Below are 21,356 nucleotides of genomic sequence, written 5' to 3'. Positions count from 1 at the left end.
ACTGTGTGAAGTGTGAGAAGGGCTATAAAGGGAAGAAATGCCTGCCCAGGGGTTCTAAGCCCAGAGGACTGACCCCACTTCAGCAGTGATTGTGCTAATTTCAGGCTCTGGGTGGATAATCTAGACATGAAATCGAGGGTGCACCCAATGCACAGAGCAGTGGTCCCTGGAACCCACTGAATCTAATTCTGCCCACTGACAAAACGCACTCCAAGCATTGTTCTGTTGCTTTAAAAAAATTTTTTTTTCTAACTTCTTCTCATGAAAGTTGAGAACTTGGGAGCAAATTAGTGACAGTTATTTAAAGAGTATGATGTATACTAGTAGAGCAAAATGAAGAGTTATCCTCCATGTCCACGAGTTCTTCATCTACTCGGGATCTAGAGGTAAGAATCAAGGAACAAGCTAGATTCACCTACTCAGTTTATCAGATTGACTTTCTTTTCTCTTGGGTAGATCAGTAGTCTAGTCCTGCAACTCTCTGTCTCTCACACACACACACTCTGCCCTCACTTGAGAAGCTCTACTTTCTGTGTTGCTGTAACCCTGTCCCTTTCAGCACCTCATCCAAATAGGTAAAATTATTTTAGGTTCCACACTGAACAGAGAGAAACAGGGCAGGAGAAAAAGAGAGAGAGACTTTTGTATTTTATTTACATTTTGAAGGTCACACAGCATCTAGTACAGCTAAGTTTATATACAGATTTTATTGTATCTTAATTGCTTGTTTAAAGATCCTCTCTCTCATTGTCTGCAATACAATACAAATAATGCAAGTGAAGCTCACCTTAGACAGTAAGCACTTAGTTTCCACTTACCATGTGGTTTTAATTGCAACCCATAAAATATATACATATATACATACACATATGTATGCATATACATACATATACATGCATATATGCACACATATACATACATATATGAAGGATTTTGCAATTTAAATCACATGGTGAGTGGAAACTAAACATCTCAGGGAAGCATTAATGTGTATATATATGATTATGATTGTAGTTGGAGATGTACAAAGAAATAATTTAAAACATTGTTCCAAACACTGACTCATGCCCTATTTTTTCTCAGTTTGATTCTGTGGCTGATATATCTGATGTGTCAAGCAATGTCACTCTAAAAAGTTATACCATGCACTTTGAGGTACCTTGTGTGTTGCATGGATGCATGATCTTTTGCATGGTGTGTGGACTGCCCAATGAAAACCTGGAATGTTTCTTTGAACCAGCTAAATCAGAATTTTCACATATTTAGAGCAGCTAGATTTTATCTTAAAGCATAGCCTACACTCTAATTACGGAATGCCTTTCTCTTTTCGATATTAATATCAGATCTGATTTATGTTGGAGGCTGGACCATATGGAATGAGAAAAGAGGAAGGGAGGGGTCAATTTCTCTACACAAGTCAAAAAGTTTCAAAGTGAAATGCAAACTGTGCTCACTGAAAGGGAAAACTTAAGGGAACATTCCCAACCTTTGACTGCCTGGGGAAAAGGGTGCTTTAAAGAGCGAGGCTCTGCACTAATATCCATGAAGAGATTATCCCGTTAGTCCACCCTCCATTGGCCTCACCCCACTGCTTTCCAATGCGGAAGCCTCTTGTCCCAAAGGAAACCATCACTGAGCAGCGGTTCATGGCCTCACTAGGTGCCAAGATCACTCACTGGCTATGTAACATGACCATTGGCTTTTTATCACATTTTTACCAAGGACCAGTGTTCCAGGTAAGCCCACAGCCCCTAAATTCTGTAGGATGTTTCTGGAGACTGTGTTCCTTCATTGACAATGTCTGAAACACCATTTCCTGTATACTTTAAGCCTGTTTTCTTTACATGTTAATTACCAACAGCAACTTTCTTTTTAGGGGTTAACTGACACCAAAATTCCCCGGTCAGGGACACCCATGAGCATTCGGAGCCATGGGAGCATTTCTGTACTGCGAATCCCAAGTCAAAGCCAAATCAGCCGAACTTACTCCCAAGGATGTCTCCACCACAGCATCAGTCAGCTCATGGAGATTCAAGACAAGAAGGTCTTAACTGATGACCCACTATGGGAATCCATCATGGGCCATGATAGCGGATTGGTGAGTTAATTTGCTCAACCAGAGCAGTTGCTAAACATCCCAGGAGAATACTGGTAAAGAGATGGCATGAAGCTTCCTATACCTCACTGAATGCTGCCCATGGCATCCAATGTACACTCTCAGCCCTTACCCAGTTATTGTGGAACCACTAGTTTACTAGTGTGTGTTGCTACAATTGTTTGATACTGAGCCCCATAACAATTTCTGTCTTGTTTTTCTGGCACACAACAGACACTCAAAAATAAATATATGAACAAATTAGATGAAGATGCAAACAGGCTATACTTATTAACTCAGAGTGAAAGGTGAATGGAACATTGGAACTGGCCTAAAAGAAGGTATAAAGAATACCTGTTTTACTGAAAAAAAGAAAAAAAAAAAAAAGGCACATCACCTTTTTCCTTATAGTTTATTGTTACAGAAGATTCTTTTCTCTCAACAGGTTAAAATGCTTCCTTCCCAACAAACTCATAGAAAATTATGCTAAATAAGCCTGTTAGTTTGTAACCTTCATCTTTCATCATTTTAATCCAGTGGGTACAAATAATTGACTCTGAAAGTTAACCTTACTGGCTAGCATTTGCTAAGAGCCCTTATTAGGTGGCCAAGATGCCTAAACCTAGAATTTTTACTGGAATACCAAACCTCTTCATTGTGCCACTACCAAACGTCTGCTGGACTGCCAAGCTTTGTTTGCTAGAGTACCATACCTTTGGGATAGTTAGATAATAAACAACTGTCAACAAAGAACTTAGCTCCTATGTTTCCTCCTCTGAGGAGGAATTAGCCACCTCCACTTCGTTCAACCATCCAACTCTTGCTTTGGGATATTCTTTCTTGACAAATGGCAAATAATAAAGCAAGTTCCCTGGCTCCAGTTTCCATATCACCATTTAAAAATGAAATGTACAGTCCTTCTTATTTGTTCAGAATGATCGTGTGTGTGTGTGTGTGTATACTACAAACTTTTAAGTCGTGGACCTGCTTGATGTTATCATGACTACTGAGTTCATGTATTCCATTTCATATCTAAAGTTTTTGCAAGGCAGGAATAATTATATCAGGTTGAAACATAAAGAAATATTAATTGATCATTTTAACATGCAATATAGCAATTTCACATGGTTCAAATTAATACATTGAGGGCTTACATGCATTATTTCACTTAGTTTTCACAAAATCTAGGGGGTAGTTACTGTTACCATTCTTATTTGTCCAGAAGGAACTGAGCCTTAGAGAAGTTAATGACTTAACAAGGACACACAGCTAATATTTAATTTTTTTTTTAATGGAGTTAGGATTTAAAAAAAAAACTTTCTCTGACTACAGACCTCATTCTTAATTATTAAACTATATGGACACTTTTGCTTGCTTTTTACAGGACTAGTTAGGAACTGGCAGTGTGCAAAGGGATTCAATGAGAGCTTTTGAAGAAGCCAATACTGGTCAAGTTACTTGACCAACCCTACCAACCCTAAACAGTATATACAGTAACACAGTGGGATGGAATAGATAGAGCAAGATAGCGTGCACTCTGGCTTCTTACTCTTTGAACTAAACCTTAATTATATATAGATATAGTTACCTATCTATCATCTATTTATCATCTCCCCATTTTAAAGATGAGAACACTGAGACATAGAGTAAGATCTGGCACAATGGAGCACTCAAGTCACATTCAATTTTGTTTAGTGTATACTTCATGTGCGCTTGTGATGTGTTTCCATTCAATAAGGCCAACCTAAGGCAAGGACAGTGTCTTAAAACACACCTTATAGTGCTGAACATAGGGTAATAGCCTTTAATAAGTACTTATTTAAAAAATAAATAAGATTATTTTTTACATTAAATTGATAGAACTACTAATTGATGGCAAAAACTATTGATAGCAAACAACCTAATCAATGTTGAATGGCTTATTTTTCAGTATGTGGATGAAGAAGACCTGATGAATGCCATTAAGGGTTTCAGTTCAGTGACCAAGGAACACACAACATTCACCGACACCAACCTGTAAAGAATGGAATACTGAAAGACAAAGCTGGAATGCAGACTATGCACCACAGATCCATTTGGTTATTACTGATATGTCGTAATGCTGAAAAGCCATTGCTTGTTATTCCACAGTCTTTTAAAGAGATGAGGTTGTTTTTTAATTTGTTCAACGTCTAAGAAATGTTATTTTTTTCCTGGATGTCTGAAATGAAGGGGTAATATTCATATGAATATATTTGTTTTGCTCTGCTTATTTTGTGGACAATGAAGGATCTAATTTTCACTTGACTGTTTGGCAGTGATGTTGTTGGTAAAATCACTAATCAACAGCAATCTCAAGATGGCCCAAAGTTGTTGAAAAAATATATACATTTTATTCTGTACTGCATTTCTTCATGTCAGAGAGTTACTTGCTCTTTATTTAGCCTAAGAACACTAACAACAGATGATACACAATAGTATCAATTTCCATGATACAAAATTTGTCATCTGCTCTTAGATTATAAAGTCATCTTATGTTGATGATTTTCGCCAAACCATTAACATAAGATTAAAGATATTTAAACTGGTTCTTCACTAGTTATGAACTTCCTTCATCCATAAGCATCTTACTGACTCCAGGAAGTTATTTTTGACTCTGTGTAGTAACAATTGTCTGACAATCTTTTTTATGAATCTACATCTAGAGGCAGGTAGATTTTCTCAAAGCTGAGCTGGCAAAACCTTATGAAGGGACAACCTTACATATTCTTCCTGAAAAGCAAATTACCCACCACAGTTCAAGAGTCAAAGATATCGGAACCTTGGGGCGCTGGGACTTGGATATCCAAACCTTTGAAAGAGCAGCCCCTAAGAATAGCCAACTCTGGGACAAACCTTGCCAACCATAAGTGTCAAAAGCACAGACCAGTATTAAGTGGACGTTCTGCCTCCTTGTTAGAACTGCTACATGCAAATAAGTCTGAAATAATTTTGTACATTTGGCAGTGGATGTACAAGTTATAAGAAACATATGCTTTTTCTCGCCAAAAGCTTTATACTTTCTGAAATGGAAAATGAGTCTGGCTAATTTAGTTCACTGGTTTCTATTCCAATTCACTGACTCTTAGTCAATTAATTGTTTCAAGCTGGCACAAATGAGGGCAAATCTGAGCTTCTGCCTCACCTAAGCTACTTAAGTATATAGGGAAGGAGTGATCTTTTCCAATCAGGAACTCACACCCTTATCCTTGGACTATTGTTCAATGCATATGATTTGTTAGTCACAGGTGGATTCAGGAGATTGAGCCCATTCTCTTCTTTGGAAAATTAACTATATATGTTTTATCACTTTGTATTTAAATCACAGTATAAAATTTTAAAAGAATACAAAAGCACAAAATAACTGCAGAGGATTTCATCTTAAATCATTCTCCGCTTAATCTAGAATTAAGCATTTAGTTAGATAGTTATTGCATGAATTCATTTTGCTTAATCTTTTACATCCTGACCCCATAGTTGAATGAACAGAAGACTGATAAGGCTTCTGCCCAAAACACTGTCTCCTACAACCTTTCTAACCTTACTTACATTTATTTTAAGGAAGAATCCCAAGACTTTATCTTGCTACCTTAAGTGGTACTGAGTGCCAAGCTTACATTACACAAACGATGTAGACCTACCCCTAGTCATTCTAATTCAATTGGTGTGGTGTGGAGCTGGGCATCAGTACTTTTAAAAGTTTCCAAGTGCTCCTAATGTCGAGAACCAGTGATGTAAAAGCAACCCGGAAGAAAACATATATAGGGCAACATACTGTGCACAAGGACTGAATTCCTTGGCCCACCCCACTTCTCTCTTACAAAGTAAACAATGAACAGTTCTCTGTGCACCCTTTAAATCTGTTCTAAAATTTCTATTACTTATAGAGAGCACATTCTCAGCTAAACTTAACAACTACCATGATTGATTACTCCTAATATTTTTTGATAAGAGTGCATGGTTGTTTCATAAGTGCTACTAAGAATTGTGCTTATAGATGATATCTTGGCATGTCTTCTAAATGAAAAACCTAAACATGACTATGTTATGGTGTTTTATACTGATCAAAAATTCATGTTGACATCAGCATAAAAATAATTCAACCTAAATGAGCTGTAAGTAAAACATAGGCCAGGTAGAATAATTCAGTAATAGGAAACTTATTTATGTCACATATGAAGAGTTTACTTCCATTGCAAAAATATCATGTAAATTAAAGTTGGTTTGCTTAATATTTAAATATGAACCAAGTTTGATTTAATATTTATGAGAAGATACTCTAAGAGCTCTAAATTATATTAATAATTTACACATAAATTATAGAGATAAAAGTGAGCTCATTTAAGAAAACAGGATGTTTTGGATAATTTCCCTACCTTCAGTATAGATTACAATCAACTGTGGTACTTAAAAAAATATATATGTGTATGAGTCCCAAACACCAGGGATTCAAAGTTGGCAAGTCTGGAGTACAGCCTGGACAACTTTAAGTCCGTAACCTCAGATGATTCTGATACACAGGCCTGATTGCAGAAGCCAGGAACAAGACCATATATTCTTGAAACAAGTAAATTTGAGTTCAAATGTTAGCCCAGTAACTGAGCCTTGTGGCTAAGTTATCTTATCTTCTCTGGGTCTCAGTGATCTCATTTGTGAAATGAGGATAGCAATACCTAACCCATTGGTGTGATAATGTTTATGAGTGTGATTTTGGAATAAATACAACATTATTTGAAAAATTCATCATGAGAATTATAATTCTGTTCTTGCTTCCATCAATTATACAAAGTATACAGCTTCAATTCTTTTTCTTGCAGTTACAGCAATCCAAATGAAGTAAATTTAGGTTTTGTGGGATTATCTACTTAAGCTTACAAAGTTGAATGCCAGAGCAGACTCTAACATCAAGTTTCAAACTCGTAAGTGAGAGAAGTAAATAATACCTGACCTGTTGTATAATGTAATCCATCTCATAATGAGTTTTGTCTTTTTATGGGATATTATTATTTAATAGTCTTCTTTTTCTTTTTTAATGGTCTTGTACTTTAAGAAAAGGTTAGGTAAATACTTTGTTTTCCTTTAATTTTCCTGTCCACCCAACCTTCATGTAAAAGTGATAATGAAAAAGAAGAGCATAAGAGACAATGACAATTATTTAGTTAGCAATTTCTAAATTATGTGTTGCTGCACACTTTCCCACATTGATAATGTAACTTAGTTTTCATACATACTAAGTTCTCCCTCTGTCCCCTCACCTTTTTTATTATGGGAAAAAGCAAAAAAAAAGAATAAAAACATGTAGGTATACTTCAAAACAGGGTAACTTTCTCAAATAATTGAAAACATGTTTCGTTGATCAATTTTATTTGATTTAATTGATAAATAAACACAGAAGAACTGTTGTGAAGCCACAAGCAATATAGTAAACTTTAAAGAATTTATTTCAACTTCATTCACTATTATATTTCTTGGAATGGGAATATGTACATTATTCACCAATAAAGGCTTAATGCTTTAATTTTATAATTACTCTACTTGCAGAAATTTGAAAATCATTCCAATTTAATGAAAAATGTACAAAAAGTATCTTTCTTTTGACCTTACAATTCAAAATATAATCAAAATAACATTTTTACACTAGCCAAACCTTCAACCAAAAATCCAGAACTGCAATCTCATAAGCTTAACAAACTGCCACATTCTAAGTTTAAATACCTTATTAACACTGAGAAATAAAAATATGGTGGCTCCTAAAACAAGGCAGCCTAGCAACTGGTACAGCTTTCTCTTCCAGGGGCTAAAAGCTTTGCCCTTGATTATTACTTTGATTTTCTCAGTCTAAACACAGCTCCAATTTAAAAGAAAGTTTTCTAGCCTTTGGGCATTTAGTATTAATGATGCTTGCTAATATTTGAGAACTCCAGCAACGAGAATCAGACAATAACCCATAATTAAAAAAAAAAAAAAGTTATCCTAAAGGACTTACCACACAGTGGAATCTGGTATTCAAAATCAACAGTGTTTTTGATTAGGTGATATTTTCTCACAAACATAGCACCTCGTTCAAATATCTGGTAAACTTTTCACATACACAATAAGGGCTGAAAGACCAAGCTCCAAAGAGAATTATGTGATTCATGTGAGATAACATTGCAAGACAAGACCCAGGCATAATTAAGATTAGGGACCCAGTCCGTTGATTCCCATTCTCCAAGAGGATGCTCATCTAAATGGGCACTATCCTCTTAAAAGATGATACTTTGTTCCCAAAGCAAGCAAACTGAAATGGACTCCTGCTTTACAAATGATTCTTCTGTTAAATGCACTGAAAAACTAAAAACGTTCCAAAAACATCAAAAGAGAGAGGGTTATATTATCTGCTTTCCTCCAGGTAATTCTGTTAAAAAAAAGTACTAAATGAAGTCCAATTTTTAACTTGTGAAGTTTCGGTGCAAAACCAATGTCTGAAATCCAGTATAGTTTCGATTTCATCTAAATATAGCAAACAGCTATTCATTTTGGTGAGTTTTCACAAGCTGTACTCTTGACCTGAATAATCACTTTTTTTATGGCGAGGTGATGGAGTGGTCTTTGTAGGAGATGGGGATGCAGTACCAGGTGAGTCAGTCCCACCATCAGAAGTACTTGGTGATGATGCCAGATGGGGAACCTTCTTTCTTCCAAGGAATCCTCCCCCTTCAAATCCTCCTTTCTTCCTTAAATCAACTTTATTTTCATTTTCATCTTCTGATGACCTTTTCTTAGATTCTGAAAAACCTTCAACTATTTTATGAGCTTCCAATCCACTATCCGATTCTTTTGAACTTTTTATTTCTGTTCCAGGAGACTTTCTCTCAGATATGTTACATTCCCCTGTTGCCCGCTTCACTTCAGCTTGTATTGGACCCAAGTTAGCATTTTCAGGAACTGCTCTTTCTACATTTCTGTTCAAATTAATAGTCTGAAAGTCCCCGTAACTGTGAAAACTCTCAGTCCTCCTTGCCCTTGCTAACAAAGGACTCTCTCTGTAAGGCCTCACGGAACCGTAAGTAGCTGCTTCGTGGATGGTTTCATGGTGCTGCAGCTGAAGGCTGAAATATATATTTTAAAAATTATAGTTCATTTATCTTTCTAGGATTTATCAGGGACATATCTTATCAATGAAACTACGAATGCAAGCACATTTATGTCCATATTTCTATATATAAATTCATTAAATACTTGATATTATATGTGTGTGTATGTATATATGTATATATTAAGCTAGCAACGCAAGCAATACCACACGTACAGTCACAGAGAAGTTGAATTTTTGAGCAGCTTTTGAAAAGCCGAGGGAAAAAAATCTTTGGAACCAATATGGAACCAATATGATTCAGTGTTCAGCCCTTAGTTCTTGAGATTTTACAAGTCTGTCAACGGTAACTAAAAAGACATACTACGTCATTTTATTAAAAGTATGTAAACTTAAGATTAGGCAAGATAATGTAATCACACTGATTACTATTTTCCTGAGGCAATAAAAACAAAAGCTCCAATATCCTACAGAAGATAACATGATTTTTTCTAATTTCCTTTGAATGAATCCCTGATCAGTCATTTAAATCGACAACACTGTACAAAATAAGTTAAAAGATGAAAAATGTTTTTCTACGAAAAGAATCAAAGAGACTCATGTAGATGAGAAATTGAGCAAAAATTTTGAAAACTGAATATCAAGCATAAAGTATGAACTAAAAATGTAGTTTGGAAAATAGGGCTTTCAAGAGCAACTATGCAACTGCAATATTTAAGCCAACTTTTCCAAAGCAATCAAATTCAATTTGTGATAATACCCCACTCTTTGACCTACCTAGAATTTGATTCCCGCAGACGGCTATGCTGAACCACAGAAGTTGCAGGACTGATGTTAGGAGTAGCACAGCGAGATGTGCTCAGATCACACTGATCCAATAACTTGAGTAACTCTTCTTCAGTTGGACCACCTATGTCTTAGGGAAACAACACCCATTATAATCATTTATGTCAAAAGCTTATCCTATGACAAACATCTTTTCATATGGCAACCTACCCTTCTCCTCACTCTTGTTAACCATATCCATAGCAGTGGTCAGATCCCACATTTGAATGCTGCCATTTGTGTGGCCTGTGAACAAGTAGCGCCTTGGCCTTGAGCCCATCCTACTGGATCCCTCACACTCTCTCACAGTAAATGAGGATATTGTGGTACAGTCAACAGCTTGGATCTCACATATTCTGCAAAAGACATTGTGTAGTTTTCAACCACGAGACACAATTAGTATTTTATAATTCAGATTTTTAATTATTTTTTTATTTGCAAAGTTACAAGTGCACACTGAACATATCTAAGTCAGATTTAAAGGAGTCACAGCAAGTAAATAGGAATAAAAGTTTCGTTTCTTTGAGTCTAGAGAAAAGGCAAAGTACAAAAAAAAAAGTACTGAAAATTGAAATAGGGTCAATAATTTTAGTCAAATTTAAAATGAAAAATAGAAAGAACCTTGAGGCAATGAACTCTTCTTTAACAGGAAATTGTAGAACAAAAAAGGCAGAAAGAAACAAAGCAAACAGATACAATGCAAGAAGAGATCTTGAGAAATTATTTAAAATTTATGTGCAAATTTAAAAAATCTGAAACCAGGAAAAAATACAGCTGTATAGAGACAGTCTAAATAGTATCCTCCATTAATACTGTTAAATTTTTCAATTCGTTTTTATACATACTACATACTATTTTCATAAGAGATAAAAGAACACAAGAAAGGACAATTAACCCACATTTGTCTAATGAGGAAACCAAGATATAAAGTCAGCAAATGATTTTCCCAAAGGCAAAGGACTGAATCAATTGAACTTGAATTATTTTTCCAGTTCACTTTAAAACAGAGCTGACATAGTTTTAAAAAAATTGTAACAATTAATAGGAGGCAAATGCAAAGTCAAAAATTAAAGGAGGAAGAGGAAATACAATAATATAAATGTGAGAAATCTTTTAGGCATAGAATAAGAAGCTATTACTGAGCTTCCTAGCAGGCCAGGCAAAAAGGAGAAAAAAAAATTAAGTCCTGTAGGTCCATATATGAAGGATTAAAGGTACTGTGATTTAATTTCTAACGTCAAAGGAAAAAAATATTTCATTACTGAGTATGAGATGAGACTTACTGCAATTATTTTTGTTGATATGATTAATCAGATTAAGTAATTCCCCCTTTATTTTCATTTACTTGGATTTTTTTTAATCATAAATGGATGTTGAATTCTGTCAAATGTGATTTCTGTTTTTCAAGATGATCACAATTTTTCTCATTATTGTTAATGTGGTGAGTTAGGCTGATTTTGAACATGTGCAACTTGATTTAAAAAACTTTTAAAATCTAGATTCCCATTTATGTCTAACATGAAACAAATCAGTATAGGTGCAGAAAAACAAACCTCAAACATGTGATTTTGCCCCTTTTCCCCCCATAGGATAGGTTCCTTAGAATTACTTCTTCCTTTTTAAAAATTTTCTATACAGGTTTTTCTCCCGCTTCTTCAATAAAGCCATTTGTTTCACTTCTCGTTATTAAGAACCCAAACTGTTTTTAAACAAAAAATTTTGTTCCACATCAACTGCATAAGGAGTAGATTTTCTATTGATTTCTACAAAGTAAATTCTGCCTACTGATGGAACTGCTTTTCCTCTGAAATAAAAAACTTAAAAATTATAATCTTCATTATGCAGAAATTGTAATACACTGCTATGGTTTGAAGTTCCAGAAGACAAGAATTAAACAAGGATCTGAGATAATGCATTGTTAAGGGATGTCATATGTTATGACACCAGTTTTAATAAACATTTGGCAGCTCCTTCACTGAAGATGCACACAACACTATATCACAGTGATTTATAACAATTCTTGAGATACTAATTTGGGCTCCACACCACAGGCTCCCAATTAATTTTATTTTAAAAAAAAAAGCTGTCAAAAAAGATAGTTTGGGTACATAAAAATCATTTTCTTGAATTAATTTATTTAATAGTTGCTGACAACTATATACAGTGAACTCTGACGGAAATAAAATGTATCATCTCGGAAACAGTTTATTCATTAAATGATTAAGTAATAAGAGACTACATGGTGAAGAAAAGGCAGCTGTGGAATTATAAAAAACATCAGCAGCATCAGTGTCATTAATACAAAATCAATCAATAACCGTTGCAATGATTAACAGGAATTTTAGTTCATCCACTTGACATGTAAAAAAAATTATGCTTTTGAAGGAGAGAAATGATAAGCTCAAATCGTTTGAGGCTATAAATAATGATTTAAAAGAAGTAAAATTTCAGTCAAAATAAGAAGTTAGAGAAAACTAACTTCTATTTTACATCTACCATAGTTAGGACTACATGAGCCATTTCATATATTTAACTCAGTTTATTTTATGATACCCTACCAAGGTAGTTGAATTTTCTTATAAATGAAGAAAGAGGCTCAGGGAAACAAAGTAAATTAACACTGAATTTACACAGACAGTAAAAGGAAGTACCAGAATCAGAATTTAGTCCAGTTGTCTGCTACCAAATTCACTGTGTTCTAATTGTCCACAGCATCAGTGAAAATTTTAAATAAATTCTAGAGAATAACCATATTACCTGCCTTAATTTTAAGTTATTATTAGGAAAAAATAATGAACAGATTTCTCTGTCAACAATTTGTTTTTAGTATTACTCTTTTATCAGTATGTCAAATTATGCAATAATTTTCTAAGACAAAAGTGACTTTTGAGTATCTATACCTTTTCCCAGTGGATGAGAGTCTCACAAACAGTTTGTTAGTGATAGGAACAACTTTCTGGATAAACACCTGTTGATCATCTCGCTCTCCAAAAGGCCCTTGGTCAGAAAACAGAAAATGTCAAAATCAATTAATATTTAATTAATAGCAGTGCCAAAAATAAAAATGTTTCATGCCTATCAATATGGCATTGCTTCCTATGTCAAAATCAGACACAAATGATTTTGAAAACCTTGTGTCTGATGCTCCTTTCATCTACGGTATGCACAGATGAGTAAAACATATAGATTAAAAACAAATAAATAATGGGGGGAACAAATGTTAAATTTAGAAGACTGAAATGCTGATGATCAATGAAAGGGAATGGTAAGGGAAATAGAAAAAAAATAAGGGAAGCAAAAGCTAAAATATGTTGGGTAGATGGAAATACAGCAGTCAATGAGAGGGAGGGGAAAGGGGTATGGTATGTATGAATTTTTTTCTTTTTATTTCTTTTTCTGAATTGATGCAAATGTTCTAAGAAATGATCATGATGATGAATATACAACTATGTGATGATATTGTGAGTTACTGACTATATACCAAGAATGGAATGATCATATGGTAAGAATGTTCATGTTTGTATGTTGTTATGTTTAAAATAAATTTAAAAATTAATAAGGCTATAAAAAGCTGAAGGCAATAATTTATTTAAGGTTATACATTAACAAGATTAGAAACAGACCTATTTAAACATATGCTCTGTATTTATTAGCCTTGGAAATATGTTTAGTTCCTTAGAACTTCAAAAACTGAAAATTATAGAATAAGTTTACTTTATGTATTGATTTTACTTTTTTTTCAAAGGCCAACATGCAAAGTTTTAAAAGATAAAGTAAGCCTCCATTAATCAGATTTCTTCCCTCAATATTTCTTTTTTATGCAAATTAGAAGGAAACAACTTTAAATAGGATAATTGGTAAATGAAAAAAGAAAAATATCAGCAGATGTCCAAAATTCAAACAAAGTACAGTATGAAAATCACTACTGAGTTGTACTTTGGAAGGTTTTCAACAAAAAAGGGAAAGTGAATTATTTTTACTATACTCTACTTGGTAAGGTATGTAAATGGCTTCTTATATTTTACAAAGATTCTGAGCAATAAAATAAAGAATAAATCCTTTCATGTAAAAATTAAGCATCAAAGATAAATAACTCACTATTCCCATTACACTCATTAGCTAAAATAATATAAACTTATTTTATGTGATGTACAAAATTTTAAAAGGCAATATAATATATTCCAACTAATCTAATGTGAATCACACCTAATTAATAAATGAACCGATAAATCTTTATTAGTTAACTAATAATATATACTCCTTACTACAGGCCACAGTAAATGCTTTGTAAGTATTAACTCATTTTATTCATCCTACTTACTATGTAGGGTAAATTATCTCCATTTTACAAATAAGAACTTCTTAACTAAGGTAACAAGAGATTATTTAAGCAAAGACCTCATAGGTCCTATGGAGTGGAACTGCAATTTGAATCCAAGTTGTCTGGCTCCAGAGCCTGACTCTACACTATGTTATGCAGTTGTTCATTTTACTGAACAACTGCAGAAGTCTAATTCAATTTAAATGAAATAAGTCCTCTTCCAATAAACCATAAACAAAGTCAAAGCAGTGATGATAAAAACTAGAAAGAAGACTAAAATGCAGAAAGGGATTTTATCTTCTCCTTCTCTAACTTTATTCTGAGATGAGATTCTTCTATAACTTAACTCTTCATACCTTACTTGATCTGCCCTCATCAAATTCATACTTTCTCCAAACCCAAATTGACCCCTTTCCTTCATCAATATTCATCTACGACTCCTTTACCCATTGCAGTTTAGACTCCACCCATGTCATCCTACCGAAGCTGGACTCTATTCTCTTCCACTGATCTGTATGTGTTTCTCGAGTTATTTTTTAAAAACAACAACTATAAAGAGAAAAGAAACACCTTCTTGCCCCTCTAAAATATTTTACAGGGCTTTTACAAGTGTTTTACAAGGGCTGTTTCTAAATGATCTTTTTATTCACATTTTACAGGCTTTCCCTGAACAATCTCACCTACTCTTAGTGCTTCAACTGCTTCTTATATGCTAATGACTCCTAAATATAATTTCCAGCTAAGGTCTTTCTCCAAGGCCCAACCTCAATACCCTAACACCTAAAAATATTCACAGGCACCATCACTCAAAATATCCAAATCTGACCTCATCCCTATTTTTCAAATCAGTCCTTCCTTCCATATTTCTTTATTTTAGTTAATGACACTCAGCTATCCCATTTCCCACGTCAGATTGCTAAGGGTCATTCTAGACTCCTTCTTCTTCCTTAGCTGCCATATCTAATCAATCACTATGCCCTTTGGTTCGCATCGATCTTTCTCCCTAGATAATTAATAAACCTTTTCTTACTGGTTTCCTTGCTTCACTCCTAAGTGAAGGAACAAGTTATGTATAATACGAATCGATCATTTTCAAAACTCTTTAAAAGTATTCCATCTATTATAAGATAAAATCTAAATTCCTTAATTTGATGTATAGAGGCCTTCCATTAACTGGTCTATACCATCTATGCAGTCTCGTGCCCTATTATTCTCACCTACATGCTCTACAGTCCAGCAATTAATGACCTTCTTGACATTTCACAGGCTTGCCAGATTCTCTTGTCCTTCATCCTTTTAACATGCTGTTTTTTCTCTGCTAAAAATGTCCCAATCCTGATACCCTCCATATCTATCAAACTCTTACTTAACTTCATGTCTCAGTTCAAACATTAATACCTCTATGAAAAGTTCTCTGTCTGAACCTCGGTTTCCTTAAATGCTAAGTGGGACTAACATCTACCTCATAAAACTGTCAAGAAATAAATTAATTAAACGAGAGTGTGTTACAACACCTAGCACAAAGCCCTGCAATATCTCCCCTGTGTACTTTTTGTTCTAATACACCTGTTCTAATGCACCCATTTGCTTTTTATTCCCACTGCTCACTCTATTGTAAGCTGATATTCAATGCATATTTTTGGAATTTCTAATACCTGTTGCAAAAGTACTTAATAATAAATAAAAATACAAACTTCCAGTTTCTAGCATCATGTAGAGAACTGGGATCACAACTGGATCTACTGTTAAAACTGACAATGAGCCTTTTTTTTTTTAAATAGTAAAACCATGGTAGCACAATTCTCATGAGTAGCTTTATGCTCAAGATAACTATTTCTAAATCTTTACCATGAGAACACATTCTAGAGGGATGCAAATTCCATAGTTTCATGAAAATCAATTCTCATTCTCCAGAAGCATTATAATTTCTGCATATAAAAAATTATCAAAGATACGTTATTTAACAAATAGGCCCTACAGAATTACTGTAAGTACAGAGAGATACAACTCTATCTACAGAACAGAGTCTTTCAAATGGGCCCTTAGGGAAAATTATTTGTCTTCATGAACATTGTGTGTGCATGTCTGTGCACATGCACATGTGAGAGAAGAGCACACACACTCTTTATAGACATCTATTTGAAATCAGAGTATCAGGAGACATGCTACCACTGTTTTCAAATGGATCATATTAACAATGCCATCAAATGAGTCAATACTTAGGAATACCAGCCTTTCCCTAACTTGAAATTTTATTTTCAGTAATTTATTAGCAATAGAAAAAAAAATTCAAGTTTCTAAATGGCTTTTAATTATAAACAAAAGTGGCTAGCATCTGGAGACATTATGTAAATTAGGAAATGCTAATCAGATGAAAAAACTGCTCTTATAACTACTTAAATGATGAAAAATGCTAAAATAATACACTTTTGTGAATTCACAGAACTGAAACATGCCACTAAATTTCTAAATTAAATGAGTTTAAAAATTAAGATGAAAAATTTATATTTAAATTTTATTTTTTAGGTCTCCACTATAAAGTGTTTGCTAAAGCAACCAGAATGCAAAGCACCAGAGATGGATAGCCTTTTAATAAGGAGATTAATTTAGTTAAAAATTTATAGTTCTTCAGAAGAAATGCAGCTACCTTTCATCTGAGTTTTTCTGTCACATGGGAAGGCACACAGAGATTTCTTCTGGCCTTCTCTCTTGGCCTGTGGGTTCTAATGGCTTTCCCTGGGGCAATTCCTTTCTGCATCTCCAGATGTCTGGGCTGAGCTGTTTGGGCTGTGCTATGCTAAGCTCCCTTCTGACTTCTTTCTTTAACTCTAGCTAATTAAATTAAATGTCACTCAATGCAGAAGACACTCCCCTTAGTGGATTACAGATGCAATCAGCTATAGATGAATTTCACATACTGATGATTTAAGTCCACAGAAACAGAACAATGGGGCATCATCACCTGGCCAAGTTGACACCAGAACCTAACTATCACATATCCACCCTCTGTCAACTTGGCAGCTGTATACATCAACTAAAACTATACTTAATCTCTAAATAGAAAACAATAACAGACATATTTTTTTCACCTATAAATGATCATCTGTCCTGCAATACAATGCACTAAATCTTTCCATATACAACATACATTCATTTCATCAAAATACCAAAAAGCTAATTTAAACCACTGCAGTAACAGCCTTAAACCATTTCAGTAACAATATAAATACAATACCAACTCAAAAATGGTATTAAATCTCATCAAAGTCATTTACAAGCATGGTCTGTCCTAAAACAAAATTCTCCTCTGGCTGTGAACTTAGAGCAAGTTATCTGCTTACAATATATAAAGACGGAACAGTCACAGGACAAATGATCCCATCTGCACAGGGAGAAACTGGAAGGAACGCAGGGGTCAGCGGACCTAAACAATTCTGAAAAACTGCAAGGCAAACTCCATTAGATTTCAAAGTCTGAGAGTCATTCATCCTCAGGGCTTTAAAAAGCAGCAGTTCCACCCTTTCCAATGGCCTACACAGTCACCCACCTCTCCAAATGCACCTTGGGGGACAGTGGGAGACCAACTTTTTCTTTGGTCTGCCCTCTCTGAACACTGGGGCTGCACCCAGGCTCTCTGCCATATCTAGGCACACGCTCAACCCCTCCAGAACAATGGGGTGGCAGCCAAGCTCTTCCCAATCCCCAAGAAATGTACTCCACCCTCTCCAAGGCCTGAGACAGCAGAACTCTACCTGAACAAAGAAAAGAAGTGGAAGGTCCACACTCTGCTTCTGGGAAACTCACCCTCGCCACCTATGGGTGGGTCTACTTTCCTGGTCTGAAGTTTCTTGGCTTCAGACTTTAACTTCCATGGTTCTCTCTCTGAAGTTACTTTTCCTTCAATTTGTACGTTTTCTGTCCCTTTTAGCCAGACTGGCAGTGGTTCCATTTAAAAAGATCCCACAGCACTCTTGTTGGTTTTCTATGCAGTATGCTGGGATCACACCCATCAGTCAAAAGGACTTTCTACAAATCCTTTTTGGACAACTTGATCTCAAATCCTTGCTTGTCCTGTAATCGAGGACTGCTTTCATGCTTGGTTGAATCCTCATGTGGGGCACTATTTTGGGGGGTCTCTCTTTCTGGAAGCTCAGAATTTTCTAGACCATCAATTTCTGGTTTATTTGTACCCAAGAGTTTAGTCCTCAATTTATCTCTTTCCTGATACATTTCACTATAAGCTTCAAAGAGCAGCTAGACTGCATACTCCACACGTGGTATGGAAATCTTCTCTGCTAAATATATCCAAGTTCACGACTCTCAAATTCTGCCCTCCATCCACAAAGAATGCCTTCGCTCCACTTCTCAATGATATGTTCTTCATTTCTGTCAAATGCCCCATCAGAAGTAGCCCTGGAGTTCACATTTCTAGCAACAGTCTCTTCAAAGCAATTCAAGCCTTCTCTATCAAAATCCTCACAACTCTTCCAAAAATTTCCCCTTATCCATTTAAAAAATCGCTCTAACGTGTTTGCTATTTGCAAACTGTAGCAGCACCCCACTTCTCCAGTACCAAAATCTGTTTTAGTTTGCTCAAATTGCCAGAATGCAATACACCAAAGATGGATCAGCTTTTAATAAGGGGATTTATTTAGTTAAAAATTTATAGTTCTTCAGCGGAAAAACAGCAAGCTTTCATCTGAGTTTCTCTATCACATGGGAAGGCAGAGGGTGACATCTGCTGGCCTTTTCTCCTGGCTTCTGGGTTTCAATACCTTTCCTTGAGGCGATTCCTTTCTGCATCTCCAAACATCTGGGCTGAGCCATGAGTGCTGAGATGAGGTATGCTGAGCTGCCTGGGCTGTGCTGTGCCCTTCAGACCTCTCTCTTTTAAGCCTCTAGCTAATTAAATTAAACATCACTCATTGCAGAAGGCACTCCCCATAGCTGATTACAGATGTAATCAGTAATAGATGGATTTTACATGCTGATGATTTAAGTCCACAGAAACAGACAATGGGGCATCATCACCTGGCCAAATTGACACCTGAACCTAACTATCACAAGAAATAATACACTTGTTCTGTAATACACAGCATTTGAAAATGCCACAAAAAAAATTTAACTCACCTATGTCATTTCCAGAAGAATAGCTACCATGACTTTCAGTCTCCTCCAGAGAAAGTATCTTGAACGATGCTAAAGGAGTAGAACCTGGCTGAGTAGAAATCATCCCTCTGAATCGTGTTACCGTCCATGTCCGGACATGATTATTATCTGCACAAACTAGGAAAGAAAACACAAAAGAACCGTTAAATATAGATTATACAGCATTAACAAAATCACTCTTATAAATAAATTTTAACTTTTTTCACTATGCTCTACATCAAATAGATCACAGTAATTTTGAGTGGTAAATGACATATTTATCTTAAAACTATATTGAATTTGCTACTAAGAGCACCAAAAATGAGAGAACTAAAGATGCTTTACCTTGCTGCAAATATAAAGTATGCAACTAAATCTACAGATCTTTATAAAAAATAGCTCGCCAGACATAAATGTAGGAAAGGTTTTCTTTAAAATGTATAAAAGATGGTGAATATTATATTTTTCTGTGTCCAAACTTCTACAAAGTAAACAAACTGCCCCATTTATAAAATAAGAGCTTGCATTGAAGAATTATTTCAAGTGATTTTGTTTTCTGAATGGAAATAAGGGTAAGTGGGCATATACTGAGACATTTCTTAACAAGTAACCTATCTTTATTACTGCCTGAATAGATACTTTATTAGAAAATGTAAACCAAAACATTGTATAAAGTTGCCTTTTATTATGATTTGGAAAAATCTGTTGTTGTTAGCAATGAGCCATGAACTCATCACTAAATATAAGAAAATTATCACCAAATTTCTAATACACACACACCACAATTTCCTACTTGGCAAAATACTACAATTGCATATTTTAAACAAACCTTTAGGAAGAAAAGAAATTTACTTTTTGAAAATAGCAATAAGTAATATCTGTATACTTTTTTTTCATCTGCATACTTTTTATTCTTATAATAAAATTCTCCATTTCTCAGAATCCAGTTTTCTAGTTAAAACAAAAAATAAATTAAAAAACCCAAGATATTTAGGTGTTTTTTTTTTTTTGCATGGGCAGGCACCAGGAATTGAACCTGGGTCTCTGGCATGGCAGGCGAGACCTTGGCCTGCTGAGCCACCATGGCCTAACCTCAAGATATTTAGTTTTTAGGCTGTTAAATCAGCTTCATGGGTAATCATTTCCTGGGTTTCACTATTAAGCTTATTAGGATTCAGAAAAATAATGAAACATTTTTGGCTGATTCAACTGGGCCATTCTGTTAATAGTCATCATTACTTAACATATTTATTTGAAGCACTAAAACTAAGACTCTGGAAAAAAGAATGTCAACACATATATATCACATCCACCAGGTGGCAGAATAACATAACTGAATACATACCACATACTCCAGACTTTTAGCTAAACTGAACATTTTATTGGCAAACATTTATAAAATTTAAAATCTACATGAAATATCTGATGTTAAATACAAATTTTACTAAGTAGCTCTTTGGCAACATCCAACAATAACATTATCACCATCAAAATAATATTAACTATTACTAAGATTTCCAAACACTTACCATTTACTCTTTTTTTTTTTTTTTGCATGGGTAGGTCCCGTGAATTGAACCCGGGTCTCCAGCATGACAGGTGAGAACTCTGCCTGCTGAGCCACCATGCCCGCTCTCTAATATCATTTAAACATCACAATCATGCTACAAAATAGTCTATTTTCTCACAGGATCAGACTGCTTCATTACATATAAGAAACATTTATTCAGCATCTTTTTTGAGCCAGGAAGTATGCTAAGTGCTGAGAAAAGGGTGGAGGACAAAGTTCCAGCTATGGGACACATATTCTAGAAAAGAGAAACCAATCATAAACAAGCCAACAAATAAATGATGAAGTGATGATAAGTCTATGA

At 34.9% G+C, this 21,356-nt stretch overlaps 2 protein-coding genes across 5 annotated transcripts in view; one reads left to right on the top strand and one right to left on the bottom strand.

The window, feature by feature from the left end:
* USH2A (usherin) overlaps positions 1–4,303 on the top strand; it is an 844,952-nt gene extending 840,649 nt beyond the window's left edge. Inside the window, exons 71-72 of the mRNA XM_077157816.1 lie at positions 1,877–2,098; positions 4,026–4,303. Coding sequence (XP_077013931.1) covers positions 1,877–2,098; positions 4,026–4,115 — 312 coding nt within the window. The 3' untranslated portion in view covers positions 4,116–4,303. The remainder of the gene's footprint in view (positions 1–1,876; positions 2,099–4,025) is intronic.
* Positions 4,304–7,458: 3,155 nt separating this feature from the next.
* KCTD3 (potassium channel tetramerization domain containing 3) overlaps positions 7,459–21,356 on the bottom strand; it is a 76,525-nt gene continuing 62,627 nt past the window's right edge. For 2 of the 4 annotated variants that reach the window (XM_077157820.1, XM_077157819.1), the window contains exons 14-18: positions 19,465–19,620; positions 12,914–13,010; positions 10,185–10,369; positions 9,966–10,104; positions 7,460–9,204 (exon numbers count right to left, since the gene is read on the bottom strand). In XM_077157820.1, the coding sequence (XP_077013935.1) occupies positions 8,643–9,204; positions 9,966–10,104; positions 10,185–10,369; positions 12,914–13,010; positions 19,465–19,620 (1,139 nt within the window). In that variant the 3' untranslated portion in view covers positions 7,460–8,642. Of the gene's footprint in view, positions 9,205–9,965; positions 10,105–10,184; positions 10,370–12,913; positions 13,011–19,464; positions 19,621–21,356 lie in introns of all 4 variants that reach the window. The other 2 variants (XM_077157817.1, XM_077157818.1) reach the window with 2 other exon arrangements.

This window comes from Tamandua tetradactyla, chromosome 4 (assembly GCF_023851605.1).
Source record: "Tamandua tetradactyla isolate mTamTet1 chromosome 4, mTamTet1.pri, whole genome shotgun sequence".
NCBI lineage: Eukaryota > Metazoa > Chordata > Mammalia > Pilosa > Myrmecophagidae > Tamandua > Tamandua tetradactyla.
This window is presented reverse-complemented; position numbering and strand designations above follow the sequence as displayed.